At 47.1% G+C, this 23,372-nt stretch overlaps 1 protein-coding gene across 11 annotated transcripts in view; it reads right to left on the minus strand.

The window, feature by feature from the left end:
• Nucleotides 1–23,372, minus strand: part of myo9aa (myosin IXAa) — a 189,905-nt gene that overhangs the window by 95,784 nt on the left and 70,749 nt on the right. For all 11 annotated transcript variants that reach the window (XM_031812861.1, XM_031812864.1, XM_031812856.1 and 8 more), the window contains exons 3-5: nucleotides 2,432–2,526; nucleotides 1,946–2,008; nucleotides 79–178 (exon numbers count right to left, since the gene is read on the minus strand). In XM_031812861.1, coding sequence (XP_031668721.1) covers nucleotides 79–178; nucleotides 1,946–2,008; nucleotides 2,432–2,526 — 258 coding nt within the window. The remainder of the gene's footprint in view (nucleotides 1–78; nucleotides 179–1,945; nucleotides 2,009–2,431; nucleotides 2,527–23,372) is intronic.

A 23,372-nucleotide genomic window follows, 5' to 3' on the forward strand; every position in this document is an offset into this window, starting at 1 on the left:
ATACATCTCGTCCAATCAGCAGTGCGTGAGAAGGGGCTACACTTGGCTACAGTGTTGAAGTCCTACTGGATCTCTCACCTGGTTGAGGTAATGATATTCTTCAGGCTTTTTGAGGTGAAAGGTGCTCCTCTCCTCCTCACTTGCTCCTGCCAGCAGGTAGTAAAACACATGGTAGTTCCTGAAAGACAAGCAGGTCAGGAAACATTAACACCACTTTACATTGTTTTTTACTAACAAACAAACATGGGATTGTCCAATAGGAACAAAGTTGTCTCATTGAGTGTGAGTGTGTGTGTGTATGGACGTGTTTAACTATTCTTGTGGGGACCACAAGTCCCTGCAAGAATAGTAAACAAACAAAAATTTGGGGACATTTTGCTAGGTCAAATGCTATTTCTAGGGGGTTTAGGGTTAAGGTTAGAATTAGTGTTCGGAGCTAGGGTTAGGGTTAAGGTTAGAATTAGTGTTCGGAGCTAGGGTTAGGGTTAAGTGTTAAGGAAAATAGGATTTTGAATGGGGCTGAATTGTGTGTCCCCACAAGGTTAACTGTACAAGACTGAGTGTGAAGCGTAGCGGTCAGAGGGCAGAACCGTGCTGTAGTGGGAGCCTGGAGTCAGAAATCTATCTCAATAAGAGCCCCCCCCCCCCGACCCACAGGGGGCCCATTTTAGCCCCCCCTCCCCCCTCCCCAGAGTGGAGTGAGGCTAACCTTCGCAACACCATCCATTCTGCACAGCACATTAGTGTCAACCCCACTTAGGGCTGCTGAGAAATACTTCACACAGCCTGAGCTTGGCTGAGTAATACACCATCTAAACTGATTCTGTTGAACACTTGTTGATGTCAAACTGTACTTGATACTTGGCGTTAACTTCCTTTAGGACACAATCATAAACTGTGTAGGACCACAGCATTACAGTGGAAAAGTCCATATTTGTTAAGAGTTTTCAGGATATGGTGAATTGTGAGACAGCTACTTTGCTCCCGAGTGACACAGCGGTCTTAGGCACTGCATCTTAGTGCAAGAGGTGTCACTACAGTTCCTGGTTTGATTCCAGGCTGTATCACATCCAGCCATGATTGGGAGTCCCAAGGGGGGGGCGCACAATTGGCCCAACGTCATCCGGGTTTGGGTTGGGCTGGGGTAGGCCGTCATTGTAAATAAGAATTTGTTCTGAACTGACTTGACTAGTTAAATAAAGGTAAATAATAAAACAGTATTGGAACATGAACTGCAGGAGGCTCCAGTCCAGGTCCACACTTGTGTCAGGACCAATTTGGCACCACATTTCTGTCACTGACCCTGCTGTGACCAACAAACTCACACCTACTGTAGGAAAAGGACTTTCTAGCACGAATGGACAATTGGATTCCTCGACAAAAGTGTCAACGTCTAAACGCATTGGTGGCAGCAGTGGGATCCAATCATGATTGAGTTCACCCTCTGTTTTGAGTGTGTGTGTGTGTGTGTGGTTCTAGAGACACTCAATTTCATGTGGCGCAATCATTCCCACATCATTCTATATAAAAGGGATCGAGTTGTTATTCACATGGAGTTGAAGTTCTCTCAGCAGAGACAAACCTCAGTGGAAGGATTTCTGGACTAGTTTGTGAGAGCTGCTCAATTCTGGATTCTAGCTTATCAAATTGTCTCTATAGACACCGCGAATTCAGAGATCTTCACTTTTTTAACACTGGTGAAAATAAATGATTCTCCAACTAGTCATTCATTGTGTATTTGTTTACCCAATGTGGTTTACTGTGTAAGTGTTCCTAAACCACAACATGTACTCAGTCTACGAAACAATTAGGGAAATGATCCATGTCTGATTCTATTTGAATACAACGCTATGTCCTTGTTCTGCAGTAATATGATACTACAGTCCAGTAGTGTATGATGATGATTGTGTGTGTGGCAGTAGGATGATTAAGTGTGAATGCTTACCGTTCATTGTGTTCCTGGTAGACCAGTCTTGATTTCTCCAGAAGGTACTTCTCCACATAGGCTCTGGAACAAACAGCACAGACCTGGCGTCAGTCACAACATTGGGGGGGGTCCCGGACCAAATTGATCAGATATTGGCATTGGACAATGCACTCTGACCTGCCACCAAATTCACTATGGAGGCTATGTAGAACTATAACAAGGATGAGTATAGATGTAGGACTGAGAGACTATAGACTGGTAGGACTAAAAATGTGTCAGCAGGGGACATAGAATAGACAGGGACACCTAGTCAGTTGCGCAACTGAATGTATTCAACCGAAATTTGTCTTCCTCATTTATTTGATTAATCAACGTCCACGTCCTTGGTGCCTGAATATAGAGGAGGAACCAGGGGACATAGTCAGTCAACTAGGATGTAGGAGCTGCAGGTAAAACAAGGTCAACAATGACTTGAAATGTAATATCTGAATGGGTCTTTCTCACCCTCGGACAGTGCCACTCTCCTGGTAATTCACTTGGATGAACTTGCCAAAGCGACTCGAGTTGTTGTTGTGGGCAGTTTTTGCATTCCCAAATGCCTGCAGAGAGAGAAGAGAGGGGGGGATGAGAACAAATCCATGCAGGTGACACAAGGTTATATGTCCATGTTGGAAAAGACTGGTGGGCGTGGGCATGTTTGTGGGTCAACCAATCTGGGATAACAACCACCATGAGCCAACCTCAAGACATTTCTTTGATCAAGTACACCTCAGAGCCATATTTCATTCAGTCTAATAACATGGAATAGATCTTTATTTATGCATTATACAGGAAATGTATAATTTTGCTCACACAGGAGCCTCACCACACCACACCACCCACACACACACACCCACACACACACACACACACACACACACACACACACACACACACACACACAAAACAGGCTGGGAGCAGCACAGAAACCAACATGTCCTCAGAATGCTCCAAAGCTCTTCAGTTTAAAGTCAGACAAATGGCCCAAAAATGATGGAGCCGCAGCAAGAAGCCCTGATGGGGGAAAAGTGTCCATTGGGTAATGTAATGCATGTGGGCCTGCTGGAACATGTTTAGTGGTGTGCTTTAATAAGAGTCCAGTAATTCCCCTCTGGCTCTGTTTGTGTTGTACAGCTGCCTGGAGGGGAAGTCCTTATTCACCCTTCAGAAACCCTGCAGTTATTTGTAGCCTCCGCCGCAAGTAAACAAATTCCTCCACGAATCACTTTTTGAGCTGCACTTTGTGCATCTGGAATGGGGAGAAAACAACCGGGCCGCCCGGTCCACTCCCTTAGCCTAGCATCATGACCGCCGTTCACTTCAGCTCGGTGCTTGCTAACACGAGGTCTATTAAAACGGGTCGATAGCGTGCTAACGCAAGGCGGAGGAACGCCAGGACAGTTTGAGCCACCGCAGCCTGATGGGCAGAGAATCAGAGTAAATAGGCCGGAGACCGCGGGAGCACACCTTCCTGCTCTTATTCACACTTCACTGGAGGACGTAACACTGGAGACCGCGGGAGCACACCTTCCTGCTCTTATTCACACTTCACTGGAGGACGCAACACTGGAGACCGCGGGAGCACACCTTCCTGCTCTTATTCACACTTCACTGGAGGACGCAACACTGGAGACCGCGGGAGCACACCTTCCTGCTCTTATTCACACTTCACTGGAGGACGTAACACTGGAGACAGCGGGAGCACACCTTCCTGCTCTTATTCACACTTCACTGGAGGACGCTACACTGGCGGCAGAACCCAGGACACTTGGCTGCTTTGCTGCTGGGCCACACGAACACGTCTGGGTCGCAGCGGGCATCAGTGACCTCACAGCTCAATTTGTGACTTGCCCACCAGACAAACTGTCCACAGTCAGACAGAGGAAAAGTTAACACACCATGTCCCCATATTGAGCATATTGAGGTGAAACTGCATTAGAGTGCCAGGTCAATACTATTGGAGTACTGGATAGGAGTTGATGATGTGGAAACCAGTAAGGGTGAGATGTTGAAAGGCTAGATGATAGGCTGTGAATGAGATATGCTCCATGGAGAATTAACGTAGCAGGTTAGGAGAATTAGGTTAGGAAAAGGGTTAGGGTTAACTAAATTGAAAAATATATATATATATTTTTTTTTAAACTTTAACTTGACAAAAGCTGTACCCCTTCTAGCCATGACCTAGCTAACCTGACCCATCCAAAAAGTACAGGTCAGACGAGACAGCCAACCAGCCACCAGTATCCCTACTTCACTTCCTGCTCTATCGAGGAAGAAGTGCATCTTGGAACCCACGCATGAATCGAACACATTATTCAAGGTGAAGGAAGCAAACTAGGGTCTAACAGCAGACCGTGGAACATTCCAGGTATTCTTCGATGCTCAAAATTCCACGTTAAACATGAAACTGGAGTGGGAACCATTAAAAACTCTAAATGATTTACTTGGGTGTACCGTGTGTACATCCACCTGGTCTGTGTAAAAGCATCCCTAGTTAGAGCGGACACATTTACGGCCGACAACATATGTATGGTTCCGCAGGCTTGGCTAGCTCCATATCTGCCACAGTAAATCTTCCTGGGATAATATTGGGATGAGCAGGACCATGGCTCACATCCAGCATGCAACAAGAAACACTTGGTCCTGGTCCTTTAAGAAGCAGCTGGAGAAGTGATCAAAGGAGCGAACTTACAATTCCATTGGTTCACAGGTAGAAGTCTATGACAACTACAACAGGGGCGTGGTCAGAAACAAAAACAGCACTGCCAAACTGCATTATATCAGAGCAGAAATATGCATTTCATAGCTTTTTTCGATAGGAAACATGAGGGATTGTTTAGCTTTAGTGGAGTGGAGCCAGAGTAGAGAGCGTGCAGGAAGGGTGGGCTGGGATAGCTCCCGAGGGGCCCTTGGCTTGTGCTGCTGTGCTATAAAGGTTATTATAAACTGTGTGGTTCGAACCTTGAAAGCTGATTGGCTGACAGCCGTGGTATATCAGACTGTATACCACGGGTATGACACAATTACATTTTTACTGCTCTAATTACATTGGTAACCAGTTTATAATAGCAATAAGGCACCTTGGGGATATGTGGTATATGGCGAATATACCACGGCTAAGGGCTGTATCCAGCCACTCCTCATTGCGTCGTGCATAAGAACATCCCTTAGCCGTGGTATATTCTCCATATACCACAGTCCCTCGGGCCTTATTGCTTACGTGTCCTGCCACTGATACGCGACCCCTGACTACAGCACCTGCTGTGTGATATCATGGACTACAACTGGGCATGGGATCAGAGACAGCTATAGCACTGTTCTTGATGTAATCCGTCTCCAGATGCACAGATCTACTTTCCATAGAATACATTAGAAAAGCTGTGGTTATGAGTAACCTAGTACCGAGCTAAAGTGACATTCATCAATACACTTGAGGCAGGGTTCATTAAAAAGGCAACATGCTGATAAGTGCAAGGGCACCGTAAAGAAGTTGAAGAGCACATGGACAGATTAGCCACACTGAGTCACATTGACTTCATGATGGATCCTCTTCCTTTTCAACAGCAGGGTAAATAATTACAGTTGCAGTCAGATCTTACACATTTGCAACATTCTGCAGGAATTCCATTAGTGCCTCCCATCTGTGGTGGATAATAAGATCTTTGTATGTCGGGGACACTACAATGTGGGCACTGGGTCATGCAGCGATGAGCGGAGACACAGACCGTAATCATATAGGATGAGTTAATTAGTGACTCCTGCTGAAGGAGAGAGAAGAACAGAGCCGTTGTGTATGTGTGAATTTTTAAAAGCGGCATTCGGGTCACATTGGGCCCTCAGAGAAGAGAACAAAAGAGAGGCTGAGTTGACAGACAGTGGAGCGACTGCTCTGATGGGTTGCAGCTATAAGATCATTTTCCACGCTGGGTTGTAAATGGGAGTTTCCTGGTCCCATGTGATGCTGATAAGTGAACACAGCAACAACATCCCCATACATGGACTATGCATAGTTGATGTGCATTTTCAGGCCCAATACTGCTTCAAGTGATGTAGGCTCATACCTAACATATGGCTGTCTTGTATAGGGCAGGTCACCAAGTGGTACAGTAAAATCAGTCTGATGATTAACACTACTTACTGTACTTCACAACATGTTGCTCACGTCCATTTCCTCCATGTCTCATCTTTGGCTGCGTTTACACTAATTGGTCACTAAATGTTCTTTTGACCACTCACATCAGATCTTTTCACATCACATCTTTTTCAGAGCTGATCTGATTGGTCAATAATTATTGGAGAAAAAAAACAGAATTGGTCTACCTGTGTAAATTGGGCTGCCATCAGAATTGTGCTGCCATTGAGTCTGTAGACATGCAAGGTCTCACTTCTGCTCACTGACTCACACAGCTTCCCTGAACACATCCTATCATTATCCACGACTCACCTAATGCAATCTGAGGGTTCAACAACTTTCACAATGAGATCAAACAGTCAATGATGACTAGACACAGCTTGTATCACAATTATGCCACAGTGTGTGTGTGTGTGTGTGTTGGCAGATCCAGTTTTATGCAACAGTGTGTATGTGTGTGTGTTGGCAGATCCAGTTTTATGCAACAGTGTGTATGTGTGTGTGTTGGCAGATCCAGTTTTATGCAACAGTGTGTATGTGTGTGTTGGCAGATCCAGTTTTATGCAACAGTGTGTATGTGTGTGTGGGCAGATCCGGTTTTTATGCCACGGTGTGTGTGGGCAGATACGTAAAAAAAAAAAAACTCTGACGAAGGCTGTCGCCGAAACACGTCCGTTTGCTCTGACCTCCGCTGCTTAAAAAATACATTAAAACTCAAAAGAATATTCCAGTGAGTTCAGGTTCTTCCTTTTTTCAAATGTTTGCCCTTTGAACCCAGCACCCAAATACCTTTTTCTACTACAAACTTTTGTGAGTTGAGCACACCAATCACTCTTCGCAGATACTGTTTTACCCAGGCTAATTGCTAACTGTATCCCCTGTAATCCCACAACTTCTTAGGTCATTCTGGCTAAAGTTGCTGTGGTCAACGTGGTTTGGTTAATCATGGGGTTATATTGAGTCATGTTTCCCCCAGACTGTTTAAAGGGAGAGTCAAGGCAACGGGTTTTAAAGGTAGCAGTTGCTCACAGACAAGGTCCTAGAGATCCATGTCAGATTTCCAGTGTGATTCCTTCATATAGCATCTTAAAGTGACAGACTGAGGGATTACAGGTCCTGCTTAAAAAACAGTGAACATTGACAACATTTCTTAACACTACATTTAGGTGCTCTTTTGTGACAAACAAAATATGCTAATCTCCATTATTATGCAATTAGGCCAACTTCAACACTACATAACAATTTTAAAACAATGTTGTTGAGACTAGTTAGAGCATTACTTTACCAGGTGTTACAAATGATCACTTTTAATGAAGTATCTTCAAATAGGGAATGTTAGCCATGCTGGAGGTGCTCTGGTCGAGTTGGTTAACTAAATAAACCTGAGTGATTCAACTAAAGAGATGTATTGAAAAGCCACAACGTGATCCCAAAACCCCCTTGAAACAAAATACTATTGACCCCTTGTCTAGAAAATAACGGTTGAAATCTCTCCAACGGAAATTCCCCACAATGAATCTTGCTCTGTGCTTCTTTGTGTTGAATCGGTTCAAACCCAGCAGGAGGAAAGGAGAAGAATTTAAGTTGTGGGCCTCAGGGAATTAGCAGCAACACTAACGCTAGCATGGACTGTGGTAACTTAGGAGAAACGCTGAAAGTCAAGCTGCAACCTTGCTGCAATTAAACATGTCCACCCAATGCTACAAGTGTCCCAGGATCTTACACTGGAACAAACTAACTCCTTATGAGGATCTCTCTGCACGCAAAATGACTCTGCACTCAAAGTAGTCATCTACTGACCCTGGCCAATGCAGGAAATTGTGACTTGACTAATAATAATTAATAATAGTTTTTGAGTTATTCAAGTATACAGAGGCACCGCCGTTGACACGAGCGTTGGTCGAGTCCAAAGGTCCGTTTAAACAATTAAGCTCTTCAAACAGAGCACATAAAGATGCCATTGTTAGAGGTCTTCCACATGTGCAGTTCTACAAAGACTCCCCCCCCCCCCCCCCCCCCAACACCCTCTCCCTACCCCCCCCCCCACAACACCCTCTCCCTACCCCCCCCACCACAACACCCACCCCCCGCCCCCCCACAACACCCTCTCCCTACCCCCCCCACCACAACACCCACCCCCCACAACACCCTCTCCCCACCCCCCACAACATCCTCTCCCCACCCCCCACAACACCCTCTCCCCACCCCCCCACAACATCCTCTCCCCACCCCCCACAACACCCCCTCCCCCCACAACACCCTCTCCCTACCCCCCCACAACACCCCCCCCCCCACAACACCCCCTCCCCCCCACAACACCCTCTCCCTACCCCCCCACAACACCCCCCCCCCCCACAACACCCTCTCCCCACCCCCCCCACAACACCCTCTCCCTACCCCCCCACAACACCCCCCCCCACAACACCCTCTCCCTACCCCCCACAACACCCCCCCCCCCCCCCCCCACAACACCCCCCCCCCCCACAACACCCTCTCCCCACCCCCCACAACATCCTCTCCCCACCCCCCACAACACCCTCTCCCCACAACACCCTCTCCCCACAACACCCTCTCCCCACAACACCCTCTCCCCACAACCCCACAACACCCTCTCCCCACAACACCCTCTCCCCACAACCCCACAACACCCTCTCCCCACAACCCTACAACACCCTCTCCCCACAACACCCTCTCCCCTCAACACCCTCTCCCCACAACACCCTCTCCCTACAACACCCTCTCCCCACAACACCCTCTCCCCACAACACCCTCTCCCCACAACACCCTCTCCCCACAACACCCTCTCCCCACAACACCCTCTCCCAACAACCATGCCGTGGAAAAAAGTCAGACTTTACCCCTACCTACATGTAAAAATGACTGACTAAACTGTACCGCCACACATCGACTCGGTACCGGTACACCCTGTATATAGCATATTTTATTGTGTTACTTTTTATTAAATGTTTTACTTTAGTTTGTTTTTGGTCAATATTGTCTTAACTCTATTTCTTGAACTGCATTAAGGTAAGTATTAAGTATGTATATCACGTAAGATCTACATCTGTTGTATTCGGCGCATATGACAAATAACTTTTGATAAATGAGGGCTGCCACAAAAGGGGCCTAAGAGGCAAACCCCATACTAAGTTCTTGCTTTGAAACCGACAAAATTTTTGAGAACCTTCAACCATTACTTTCTCCATTCAGTTTAATTGGGGGTGTTGACCTTGGTATAATATCTTGGTAAGAATTCTATAAGATGGGAGACATTGAATTGGTGTGCTGGACACTGGGTTTGAAACTGAAAAAACGGAATAGTTTGTCTGACAAACTCTCTCATAGTGAACCACAACAGGTAGACACAACCTGATGACTCATCACAGATATGGGCGACGCAGGGCGTGAGGCAGGGCGTGAGGCAGGGCGTGAGGCAGGGCGTGAGGCAGGGCCTGAGGCAGGGCCTGAGGCAGGGCGTGAGGCAGGGCGTGAGGCAGGGCGTGAGGCAGGGCGTGAGGCAGGGCGTGAGGCAGGGCGTGAGGCAGGGCGTGATAGGTGCACCAGATAGGTGCAGTGAAATGTGTTGTATTGTCACATACACCAGATAGGTGCAGTGAAATGTGTTGTATTGTCACATACACCAGATAGGTGCAGTGAAATGTGTTGTTCTACAGGGTCAGTCATAATAGAACGGTACCCCTTGAACAAATTAGGGTTAAGTGCCTTGCTCAAGGGCACATGAGCAGAATTTTCACCTTGTCGGCTCGGGTATTAGAATCAGCGTAATTTTGGGGTTACTGGCTCAATGGGTCAGAGAGAGAAACTGAGACAGTAAAGAGAAGGAGCGAGAGAGAGAGAGAGAGAGAGAGAGAGAGAGAGAGAAAGAGAGATGGAGAAAGACCGACCTATTTCCCCTAATGCCAGTAGCTCATTATGAGTTAGTTGTGGGACATTAAGGGAAATGAGTGGGCGTGGTTGAGATGAAAGTCTGTCCTCACAACAATCAGCACGCTTGTTTGTCTCCTGGATGCACCATCTGAGACACCTTTCATTTAACGTAAGTCTCTCTGAAGACAAAGCCAAAACTGGCTGCCTAGATAAGAGTCCCTTGCAACTTGAATACACAGAGAAAAAAAAACTTTTGTTCAGTTCATTTCAACCAGATTTGCTAGTGGGAAATAAGCTAGCAGGAAGCTGATCAGATACTGTGCAACTATCTCCATAATGACAACACTACACCATCCTAACCAACCTCCACATCACTGACAACACTACACCATCCTAACCAACCTCCACATCACTGACAACACTACACCATCCTATCCAACCCCCACATCACTGACAACACTACACCATCCTATCCAACCTCCACATCACTGACAACACTACACCATCCTATCCAACCTCCACATCACTGACAACACTACACCATCCTATCCAACCTCCACATCACTGACAACACTACACCATCCTAACCAACCTCCACATCACTGACAACACTACACCATCCTAACCAACCTCCACATCACTGACAACACTACACCATCCTAACCAACCTCCACATCACTGACAACACTACACCATCCTATCCAACCTCCACATCACTGACAACACTACACCATCCTAACCAACCTCCACATCACTGACAACACTACACCATCCTAACCAACCTCCACATCGCTGACAACACTACACCATCCTAACCACCTCCACATTGCTGACAACACTACACCATCCTAACCAACCTCCACATTGCTGACAACACTACACCATCCTAACCAACCTCCACATTGCTGACAACACTACACCATCCTAACCAACCTCCACATCACTGACAACACTACACCATCCTATCCAACCTCCACATCACTGACAACACTACACCATCCTAACCAACCTCCACATCACTGACAACACTACACCATCCTAACCAACCTCCACATTGCTGACAACACTACACCATCCTAACCAACCTCCACATTGCTGACAACACTACACCATCCTAACCAACCTCCACATTGCTGACAACACTACACCATCCTAACCAACCTCCACATTGCTGACAACACTACACCATCATAACCAATTTACACATCATTCAGGCGGCAAGCAAACAACCCTCTCAGCTTGCTAGTTAGCACTAGCCACATGAGGCTAGGCATTCCAGAGGGTGACACAGCTTTCACCACCACCGCCAGAGTACCTAGCATTTCACACACACAGTTACACACCTCCCTGCACCGCCCCACCGTTTGTGGGAAAAGTGAGAGCAGGGAGAGATGGGGATTACCTCACTGTCTAAAGCCTAAAAGGAAGCCACACGGATGAAGTATGTCATCTGGCTTTTATCGGTAAGTGATACTGATAGGCATCTGGAAGTGTCCATTTCCTGTTTCAGTGGAGTGGAAAATGGGACGGTGGCAGCCCTACAATCTGTGTTGGTTTTCCTGGCCACACACTAGGAGAGGGACCTGACTGACTTTCTCCAGTGAGTCAGCAAAATGATTCACCCCTCCATCTCTTAAGTGGAGTAGGGCAGAGTTGTGAGCTTCCTCTGACTGCCCATGTCAGGCATCTGATTCCTGTGGAATCTCACATTCTCTCTCTCTGACTGTCACACATGCACAGGCAGACATGCACACGCAGACATGCACACACACTATTTCCTGCTTCTGTCAATATCGCTTCATGTGTAATAAGGCGTAGCACGGTGATGTAAACAGTCCATCCTGCGTCTATAGTCACAGCAATACCACTGACTAAAGGATTAATCCAACTCCCCCTAATCTCCTGCTACTGTACTAAAGAATTAATCCAACTCCCCCTAATCTCCTGCTACTGTACTAAAGGATTAATCCAACTCCCCCTAATCTCCTGCTACTGTACTAAAGGATTAATCCAACTCCCCCCAATCTGCTGCTACAGTAATAAATTATTTATCTAACTACCCCTAATCCCCAACTCTAGTACCACTAACTAAGGATTAATCAAATCAAATTTGATTGGTTACATACACATGGTTAGCAGATGTTAATGAGAGTGTAGCGAAATGCTTGTGCTTCTAGTTCCGACAGTGCAGTAATATCTAACAATTCCCCAACAACTACCTAATACACACAAATCTAAAGGGGTGAATGAGAATATGTACATATGAGTATATGGATGCGGGATGGCTTAGCGGCATAGGCAAGGTGTAATAGATGGTATAAAATACAGTATATACATGTGTTATGAGTAATGTAAGATATGTAAACATTATTAAAGTGGCCTTATTTAAAGTGACTAGTGATCCATTTATTAGTGATCAGGTCTCAATGTGTGCAGCAGCCTCTCTGAGTTAGTGATTGCTGTTTAGCAGTCTGATGGCCTTGAGATAGAAGCCATTTCTCAATCTCTCGGTCCCAGCTTTGATGCACCTGTACTGACCTCGCCTTCTGGATGATAGTGGTGTGAACAGACAGTGGCTCGGGTGGTTATTGTCCTTGATGATCTTTTTGGCCTTCCTGTGACATCGGGTGCGCTAGGTGTCCTGGAGGGCAGGTAATTTGCCCCCGGTGATGCTTTGTGCAGACCGCACCGCCCTCTGGAGAGCCTTGCAGTAGAGGGCGGTGCAGTTCCCGTACCAGGCGGTGATACAGCCCGACAGAATGTTCTCGCTTGCGCATCTGTAAAAGTTTGTCAGGGTTTTGGGTGACAAACCAAATTTCTTCCACCTCCTGAGGTTGAAGAGGTGCTGTTGCGACTTCTTCACCACACTGTCTGTGTGGGTGGACCATTTCAGTTTGTCTGTGATGTGTATGCCCAGGAACTTAAAACTTTCCACCTTCTCCACTGCTGTCCCAATGATGTGGATAGGGGGGTGCTCCCTCTGCTGTTTCCTGAAGTCCACGGTCATCCCCTTTGTTTTGTTGACGTTCAGTGAGAGGTTGTTTTCCAGACACCACACTAAAGGATTCATCCAATGGCAGTGTAGTAAATAGGACCCAGCATTGCCACGTGTCATCTACAGCCACCCACATCACCTGCTGTATTATCCAGTAGTTAAATAATATATTACCCAGCTGATATTATCCAGTAGTTAAATAATATATTACCTAGCTGGTATTATCCAGATAGAATGTTCTCATATAGCAATGGCCTACAAATAGAACTAACTTCCTAGTTCAGGGAACATTAGAGCCAGTAGATCTAGCTGGTCTGTCATATTATAACAGAGCCAGTAGATCTAGCTGGTCTGTCATATTATAACAGAGCCAGTAGATCTAGCTGGTCTGTCATATTATAATAGAGCCAGTAGATCTAGCTGGTCTGTCATATTATAACAGAGCCAGTAGATCTAGCTGGTCTGTCATATTATAACAGAGCCAGTAGATCTAGCTGGTCTGTCATATTATAACAGAGCCAGTAGATCTAGCTGGTCTGTCATATTATAACAGAGCCAGTAGATCTAGCTGGTCTGTCATATTATAATAGAGACAGTAGATCTAGCTGGTCTGTCATATTATAATAGAGCCAGTAGATCTAGCTGGTCTGTCATATTATAACAGAGCCAGTAGATCTAGCTGGTCTGTCATATTATAACAGAGCCAGTAGATCTAGCTGGTCTGTCATATTATAATAGAGACAGTAGATCTAGCTGGTCTGTCATATTATAATAGAGACAGTAGATCTAGCTGGTCTGTCATATTATAATAGAGACAGTAGATCTAGCTGGTCTGTGCTTGGATGCATGTTCTAAAGAGCAACGACAGAAAGATAGTTTTGAAAGGTCTTCATCACAAAGACATCCATTTAATTGTGCCTTATTGTAGCTCTCACTACCACCCATGAGCCTGTTTAACTGAAATGGCTGAATTCCTTCTAAGCAGGTGCCGTAGGGGATGCGAGGACTCCTAAATTGAAGGTTAGCCGTCTTTGTTTTGAAGTTCCCCACTGGGATAGATTTCCCCAGCGAGCGCTCCTCATTGAAAGCAGTTTTCTGTACCGACTGTACATAAACTCAGCACCAGATGCTTAGGTGTGTGTGTTTGTGTGTGTGTCTGTGTACAACAATGCTAAAATGTAGGGGTGCTGATGACTGGGCTTGGCTATGTGTGGCCACAGGCATGGAACAGGAGGCAACGTGTCAACACGTATGGAAGAGTCCAATAAAGAGGTGTTGAGAGGAGAAGAAAGGCTTTAAAACAGTGATGGGTGGGACCTCATAGCTGTCAATCACAGACCTGGGCTATTTGATTTGTGGAGACACAGGAGAGTGATAATGCTGCCTTCAGACGCTGGTCTAGGATCAGCGGTTGTGTTTTCTCCATGATGGTAAGGTTAGGATTGAGGGAGAGAACTCGCTTCCCTCTGACATTTTACGAAGGAAGCGGGGATAGGGTGGACGACAGAGGATATGAGGAACGCCTTGAGATTTACCCCTATCAGTTCTCAATATACAAGCATGCAGAACGGTACGTCTGCTAATACAAGGAGATACGACATAACTGGACAACTGACTGACATTCTACTCTGCTTTGGTCTAAAGCTTTGGTCTAAAGCAGGGACGGGCAACCTTTTGAAGCCCCCCACCCCCATTAAAGTTGCCCATCCCCCATCTACACCTAGCTGCTTATTTTGATATTAGGCAGCCATTACAGCTGTGAATTATTATGAGTAACTTTCTACTCACTTTGTACAACTCTTAGAGCAGGGATGTGCAACTGGCGGCCCTTGGATCAATAAAATACACGTGTGAGTAGGCAGACTCGCGAGCAACTGCAGCCCCTCATGATGAGTTCAGATGTTTTGTGGCCCCCACTCCCCATTATGTTGCCCATTCCTGATCTAAAGTGACTCACATGGTCAGTCCTGAGGTCCCCTTTCAGCCTCTAGGGAAAGGGGGATACAACTGAATGCCTTCAACTGAAATGCGTCTCCCACTGTTAACCCAACCCCTCTTAAAATCAGAGAGGTGCGGGGGGGGGCTGTCATAATCGGCATCTACGTCGTCGTCGCCTAGGGCATGGCTGTCACACTGGTTTGATTTTCAACATTGCTAAAATGCCAGAGATGTGATGTCATTTGTCATTTCTCACAGCGCATACAGTGGGCTCCCTGTTCTTTAAAGTCGTATCCTGGCCAAACATTCACCCCATTATCATTCCTGTTCCTCAACTACAGGTTCCTCTCTAGATGAGGCATGTGATGAGAATCAAAAATATGCCATGTTTCTTCACCCGTTGTACTTTTGACCCTTTGTGTGATTGGTTCTTTAAGTGTGAGAAATGAGAAGTATGCGTCCCCTTTACTAAAGGTTGACACATTCAAACTCCGTTCCTCTCTGAGCTTGTGATTAATTATCCCTCCTTGATCCAGAGTGCCATCTGCAACAAACAGAAAACAAATGTGGAGCAAAGAAGTATGGTGGAACATGAATTCTGCCCCAAACAATGATGGAGGTCAGCTGAGAGCAGGACCTCCTTCTTTGGATACAAGCTTTCCCAGGACATTCCAAGATAAACAATAGTGCAGTGTTCAGTGAAAGTGGAGCGAGCTTGAGAGAGAGAGGTGGTGAGAGAGAGAGAAAAGAAAAAAAATACTTAGAATGGTTGAAGGGTTCTTGTTTTGAGCAACCTCTGAGCAGACAATCCCTGGTAGAAGTTGGTAGAAGTTGAGCAAGTCTCAGATCCAGGACCAGCTTTCCCTCCCTGAATCCTAACCCTAACAAACAAACTTCAAAACGGACAGAGCGGTGAATAAGGGCAACTTCACATAGTTGTTACACCAATACGGTACTCTATCATATCATTCTCACCACAGAATGTAGACTAATACTCCAAAAAGGACAAACACTATGTCCGATCTACTTTAAGAGAAGAGGCTGCAGAGTGATCCTCGAATGCACATGACAACCCAGCCCAACGTAGCCAGTCATCACAGGCACAAAGCAGTTAAGGTGATTAGCGCTATACAGTCATGATAAACGATGCACTCTGCCTGCCTCTATTGACAGCGTTTTCACACAGAGCAGCAGGGTGATGACAAATTAGTCGTGTGCATGCGGGGGGTAGTGGACGCTACCTGGTGTTTAGCAGCTAGCCACGGCCAGCATAACGAGCTGGTGAAAGAAAGCTAACACCTCCCTAAGACACCACTAACATGAAACTACACAAATAGCATGCAACCTTGGCTTAGCTTTTAGCCTAGCTTTTAGCCTAGCAGCTAAAAGCCAATTTATGCTTGATCCAAAAATGTGGAGCCTACGGGGGGGGCATGCAGAGGCCAAATTAAGCATCATACTGCAGCGCCGAGCGCCTCTCAATTGTTTTGACAATGTGGAGGGATCCATAGAGCATGATTGGTAGGTGGGGGCGGTAAGCACTGTATAAACAAAGCCACTTCCTTGAAAACTTCCTTCACAATAGCTCTGCTCCGCTAAGCGCAAGATGTATGAAAGCCCTGACGTCTGTGGAGGCTGCATCGCAGTAAATGCTGTACGGCCACTTCAGATTGCCGGATTGACCATGCAGAGCCTTTAAGCCTCCATTGGTTTATAGTTAGGCTATAGCCTGAGGAGGGTGGGTTGCCATGGAAACGTCACTGTAAGTGTTCTATGCCTATTGTGTTTTATTATTTACCATGAAAATGCCTTAAAAACCTAAATAGAAGGTCACATGATGAGACCATTCCTTCCATTCACCCACAGCCTTAGCTCTGGACTCGGAGTCATCCACCCAACACACCCACCTACCTACAAAGGACCGTACTGTCCAGCCAACTGATCTTTCTCAGATAGCAGCTTTGCCAGCAGCATACCACCCCTGCATCCCACTGCTGGCTTGCCTCTGAAGCTAAACAGGGTTGACACTAGTAGGTCCCTGTATGGGAGACCAGATGCTGTTGGAAGTGGGGTTGGAGGGCCAGTAGGAGGCACTCTTTCCTCCGGTCTAAAATAAAATATCCCAATGCCTCAGGGCAGTGACATTGCCCTGTGTAGGGTGTGGTCTTTCGGATGGGACGTTAAACGGGTGTCCTGACTCTGTGGTCACTAAAGATCCCATGGCACTTATTGTAAGAGTAGGGGTGTTAACCTCGGTGTCCTGGCTAAATTCCCAATCTGGCCTTCATACCATCATGGCCACCTAATCCTCCCTAGCTTCCAATTGGCCCATTCATCCCCCTCCTCTCCCCTGTAACTATTCCCCAGGTCATTGCTGTAATGAGAATGTGTTCTCAGTCAACTCACCTGGTAAAATAAGGGTAAAATAAAACCTTTAATAAAAAGCTCTCAGTTATGCTTACTTGGATAAGACAACCCAACCTTGACAAAAGCCTGACTGTTCAAACGGTTCCTACTGATCAGAGAGCAGTTCCTACTGATCAGAGAGCAGTTCACACTGATCAGAGAGCAGTTCACACTGATCAGAGAGCAGTTCACACTGATCAGAGAGCAGTTCACACTGATCAGAGAGCAGTTCACACTGATCAGAGAGCAGTTCACACTGATCAGAGAGCAGTTCACACTGATCAGAGAGCAGTTCACACTGATCAGAGAAACAGTTCACACTGATCAGAGAACAGTTCACAACTGATCAGAGAACAGTTCACACTGATCAGAGAACATTTCACACTGATCAGAGAACAGTTCACACTGATCAGAGAACAGTTCACACTGATCAGAGAACAGTTCACACTGATCAGAGAACAGTTTCACACTGATCAGAGAACAGTTCACACTGATCAGGAACAGTTCACACTGATCAGAGAACAGTTCCACTGATCAGAGAAAGTTCACACTGATCAGAGAACAGTTCCACACTGATCAGAGAACAGTTCACACTGATCAGAGAACAGTTCACACTGATCAGATAACAAGCTAATGTTCTATTGTTCCAGAAATAAACAAAGCCATTGATCGACGAGTCTGGTAGCTTGGAGGTTAGATGTTGTCAGAGTACATAGAAGGGGGAACACTGTCCCTCAGTTTACCCCCACTGGTAGTACTGCATAAAGCACTTCCTGGTTGACTATAAATCCATGCAAATTCCTCCGTAAATTCCCATGTTACACAAAGGATTTCTGAGCAGCCAGAAAGCTGACTATCGACAGCGCTGGATATTAAGAAAGATAGCAGCACCCACCCACTCACTCACTCACTCATACACCCAGGATAGAACCGGACTACTCTGTTGCAGGAAGCTGAAACTGTTACCCTAGCCAGCAGTCTCTTCTGCCCTGCCCTAGAGATCCCCACAGCACTGCATACAGAGTGTGTCGGCACTGCGCAGAGTGGAGATGCTGTATGTGTGTGTGTGTGTGTGTGTGTGTGTGTGTGTGTGTGTGTTGCAGGGATAGAGAGACTTGGCAGGGTGCCCTGCAGGGCTAGGCCTGTGTAGCAGCCTGCTGATGTCGAGGCGCCCTGAGTAGCAGCACTCCCAGTTCCCCTGAGGTGTGTCCATACAGCCATTACGAACCACTGTGGGTCGTTCAGATAGAAATCACTTGTGTAGAACAGACATGCCCCTCTGACGTGTAGAATAAGGAATCATATCAGTTCTATTCATAGCATTTCTATCGGCAACATTCAGTGCTTTGCAGCCTCCTGGACACAACCCAGGAGTATAACTCCCTAGTCCCTCAGTCCTGAGGAGGGACTTTATCACTGCAACGCTTTAACCCTCCATCACAAGGACTTGATAACACTATCAGAACCATTACATAACGGACAACAGAAGAGCCATTACAATACAGAACTGATGTCATCTTACAACACCCAACTTCACATTACCATGACATAGCACCAGTAAAGTAGTCCACTGACACAGAGCTGATTCAGTCTCTCAGTAGGTCTGGGAATATCAGGCTTAATGCAGAAGTCCACTGACACAGAGCTGATTCAGTCTCTCAGTAGGTCTGGGAATATCAGGCTCAATGCAGAAGTCTACTGACACAGAGCTGATTCAGTCTCTCAGTAGGTCTGGGAATATCAGGCTTAATGCAGAAGTCCACTGACACAGAGCTGATTCAGTCTCAGTACTGACTGACTACATATAGTGACAGACTAACCTTGCCACTGGGCAGAACTGACCCATGTGAATCACTAAGCGCCGCTGTGGGCATCCGACATCACTCATATTGATCCGAACTGACCAGTCTGGACCGCCCAGCCAGCCTGGGTCTGTGCCAGGCACTGCAGCAAGGCAGAGATGGGCGGGACTGACTGACCTCTATGGTGAAGTGTTAGCGAAGGTATTAGCGTGTGTTAGAAAATAATGGTTGAATAGGTTGTTTCTATCATCTTACGTCTCACATTCATCTCACTGTGTAGAGACGTACTGTGTAAATGCACATCCCTGTGCAAAATAAGTATATTTTTGCCCCTGTCTCCATCTGTAGGACTCTGAGGAGGCATTAAACACCTATCAAAGTAAATTTGAAGCATTGTGGTTCCAAACTGACATTTCTTTTGAGGTGACATTGATTCATCACAAACTGCCTTAGGTGAAGACCTCAGACAAATCCTTAGCGCCTGTCCAGCCAGCAGTGTTCCTGAGGCTTTAACCCTTCAACGCCTGACCTTCAACTGCAGTACAATGCAAGCAGAGGGTGAACGAAAGACCTGCAGGCATGTGAGAGTGTGTGCATGTATGTGTGTGACACACTGATGTTGGCATCTGTTAGTGGTGGACTGCAGTCATAGGCAGGCTGTGAAGTAGAGGAGTGTACCAGGGCCAACTGAACCCCCTACACACACACACACACACACACAGGGCCGAATAGAGCCCTTTGTCCTCCACAAGAGCCACAGCTGTTCGAGAGAGAAACAGGAAAACCAGAGAGAGAAACAGAGATGGAGCCCACCAGGAGCACACAGATACAAAACAGGAGAACAGCAGCAGAGAGGAGTCAAAGCAAATGATGCAGGATGGGGAGTGATGCAGCGTTGGGAGTGTCTTTGCGCATGTGAGGGATGGGGCTGTATTGGCAGTAGCTACAAAGCTGATTGCTTTTCCAGCTTAAGACGCACGCCCAGAGAGAGACAGCGAGAGACCATATTATGTAAAGGATGTTCCTATGATGTCTCTGGGGCAGTGTCAGCTCCACTAAAGACTACAGAGCCTAAAGAGTTAGAGACAGACAGCCTGGCCCCCACTCCAAAACCACCTAGCCCGGCCCCCACTCCAAAACCACCTAGCCCGGCCCCCACTCCAAAACCACCTAGCCCCACTCCAAAGCCACCTAGCCCCACTCCAAAGCCACCTAGCCCCACTCCAAAGCCATCCGGCCCACACTCCAAAGCCATCCGGCCCCCACTCCAAAGCCATCCGGCCCCACTCCAAAGCCATCCGGCCCCCACTCCAAAGCCATCCGGCCCCCACTCCAAAGCCATCCGGCCCCCACTCCAAAGCCATCCGGCCCCCACTCCAAAGCCATCCGGCCCCCACTCCAAAGCCATCCGGCCCCCCACTCCAAAGCCATCCGGCCCCCACTCCAAAGCCATCCGGCCCCCACTCCAAAGCCATCCGGCCCCCACTCCAAAGCCATCCGGCCCCCACTCCAAAGCCATCCGGCCCCCACTCCAAAGCCATCCGGCCCCCACTCCAAAGCCATCCGGCCCCCACTCCAAAGCCATCCGGCCCCCACTCCAAAGCCATCCGGCCCCCACTCCAAAGCCATCGGCCCCCACTCCAAAACCATCCGGCCCCCACTCCAAAACCATCCGGCCCCCACTTCCAAAACCATCCGGCCCCCACTCCAAAACCATCCGGCCCCCACTCCAAAACCATCCGGCCCCACTCCAAAACCATCCGGCCCCCACTCCAAAACCATCCGGCCCCCCACTCCAAAACCATCCGGCCCCCACTCCAAAACCATCCGGCCCCCACTCCAAAACCATCCGGCCCCCACTCCAAAAACCATCCGGCCCCCACCTCCAAAACCATCCGGCCCCACTCCAAAACCATCCGGCCCCCACTCCAAAACCATCCGGCCCCCCACTCCAAAACCATCGGCCCCCACTCCAAAACCATCCGGCCCCCACTCCAAAACCATCCGGCCCCCACTCCAAAACCATCCGGCCCCCACTCCAAAACCATCCGGCCCCCACTCCAAAACCATCCGGCCTGATGGATCTATCCGATTGGTGAAAACATTCTGGGAGGAGAGTCATTAGGTCTGTCTGGTGTAGCGATGGACATGCTGTTCTTGGTTCAAGGCTAGAGGAGGTTCCAATTGGACAATAAGGCCTATGTCTAGTCTAGATCTCTACAGGCCACCATAGGGCCGCTGGGATTAGGCTCAATGATGGCACTTAGGTAATATGTCACAATGACCAGAACGGTGAAAAAGAATGGTCTGAAATCTCCCAAAAAGTACAAACTATAGTCTGGGACAAGATTTATGCAAAATACACATCTGGACACAGCTTTTTACCCTTCTCTATGTCAAGCCAATGATGTCACAGTGGATCCACAAGATAACAAACAGTCCTCTAGTCTAGAGCCAAGTCCCTGGACTGACCTGACTCAGTGAATTACATCTGCAACCCAAACCCACTGGACTTAATGCTGATCTGTCACTTTCAGTGGAACATGACACGCAGGAGGAGTGTGTGGAGAAGAGCCAAAGCACACACATACACACCACCCATGCAGAGCAGACTTCCACACACACAGGCAGAGATACATGCACATCACATCACATACACACACCCACACAGCGCAGACTTCCACACACACAGGCAGAGATACATGCACATCACATCACATCACACACACACACCCACGCAGCGCAGACTTCCACACACACACAGGCAGAGATACATGCACATCACATCACATACACACACCCACGCAGCGCAGCGCAGACTTCCACACACACAGGCAGAGATACATGCACATCACATGCCACACACACCCTCAGTGATGTGTTTGACATTGGCTAAGTAAATCTGCTCCGCTATTTCTGAACAGGCCCTATCTTCTAGCGCAAACAATAAAACCCAGTCTCTCTCAAGGACTGTGTCAACATGGATTTCTCAACATCTCCAACCATCTTCTGGTCGGCCTGCTGAGGTTTTGTTCCCCTATCCACTTAGCTCCCTTGTGAAAGACACTGGATTTTGTAAAAAAGCAAAAGGTTTAAAATAACTTATTTGGGACAGTGAAATTAACCCAATGTTGGGGTCACACATCCGAAGAACCAATTGTGCTATTTTGTTAGTTTTCTTTGTGTTTTGTGTAAACTTTTAAAACTTATTGTGTACATAATATTGCTGCTACCGTCTCTTATGACCAAAAATAACTTCTGGACATCAGAACAGCGATTACTCACCGCGGACTGGAATACATTTTATCCTTTAAAGAGTCTGAGGAGAATGTTATTCCCTGCTTTCACTGGAACAAGCCCAGATCCTCGTCATTTGCGTGAAGAAAAGACGCCGGAAAAGGGGCCGCAGATCGGGCATCCTTCTGAAGATCCGTAGGCGAGCGAGTAAACTCCCACTGCCATCCGTTCTTCTTGCTAACGTGTAATCATTGGATAATAAAAATTGATGGCCTACTATTAAGATTATCCTACCAACGGGACATAAAAAAAACGGTAACGTCTTATGTTTCACCAAGACGTGGCTGAAGGACGTTACGGACAATATAGAGTTAGCGGGATTTTGCATGCACCGGCAAAACAGAGACGCTACCTCTGGTAAGACGATGGGTGAGGGTGTGTCTATTTGTCTATAACAGCTGTGGGCAATGTCTAATATTAAAGAGGTATTGCTCGCCTGAGGTAGAGTATACCTTCTGATAAGCTGTAGACCACACTATCTACCAAGAGAGTTCTCATCTATATTATTCGTAGCAGTCTATTCACCACCACAGAACTAAGCTGGCACTAATACCGCTCTCAACCATCTCTATAAGGCCATAAGCAAACAAGAAAAGCTCACCCAGAAGATGCGCGCCTAGTGGCCAGGGACTTTAATGCAGGCAAACTTAAATCAGTTTTACCAAATTTCTACCAGCATGTCACATGTGCAACCAGAGGGGGGAAAAAACTCCACACACAGATGCATTCAAAGCAGTCCCCCGCCCTCCATTTGGCAAATCTGACCATAATTCTATCCTCCTGATTCCTGCTTACAAGCAAAAAACTAAAGAAAGACGTACCCGTGACTAACTCAATACAGAAGTGGTCAGAGACACGGATGCTACACTACAGGACTGTTTTGCTAGCACAGACTGGAATATGTTCCGGGATTCATCCAATGGCATTGAGGAGTACACCACCTCAGTC

This window comes from Oncorhynchus kisutch, unplaced genomic scaffold (genome assembly GCF_002021735.2).
Source record: "Oncorhynchus kisutch isolate 150728-3 unplaced genomic scaffold, Okis_V2 Okis03b-Okis08b_hom, whole genome shotgun sequence".
In the NCBI taxonomy this organism is placed as follows: domain Eukaryota; kingdom Metazoa; phylum Chordata; class Actinopteri; order Salmoniformes; family Salmonidae; genus Oncorhynchus; species Oncorhynchus kisutch.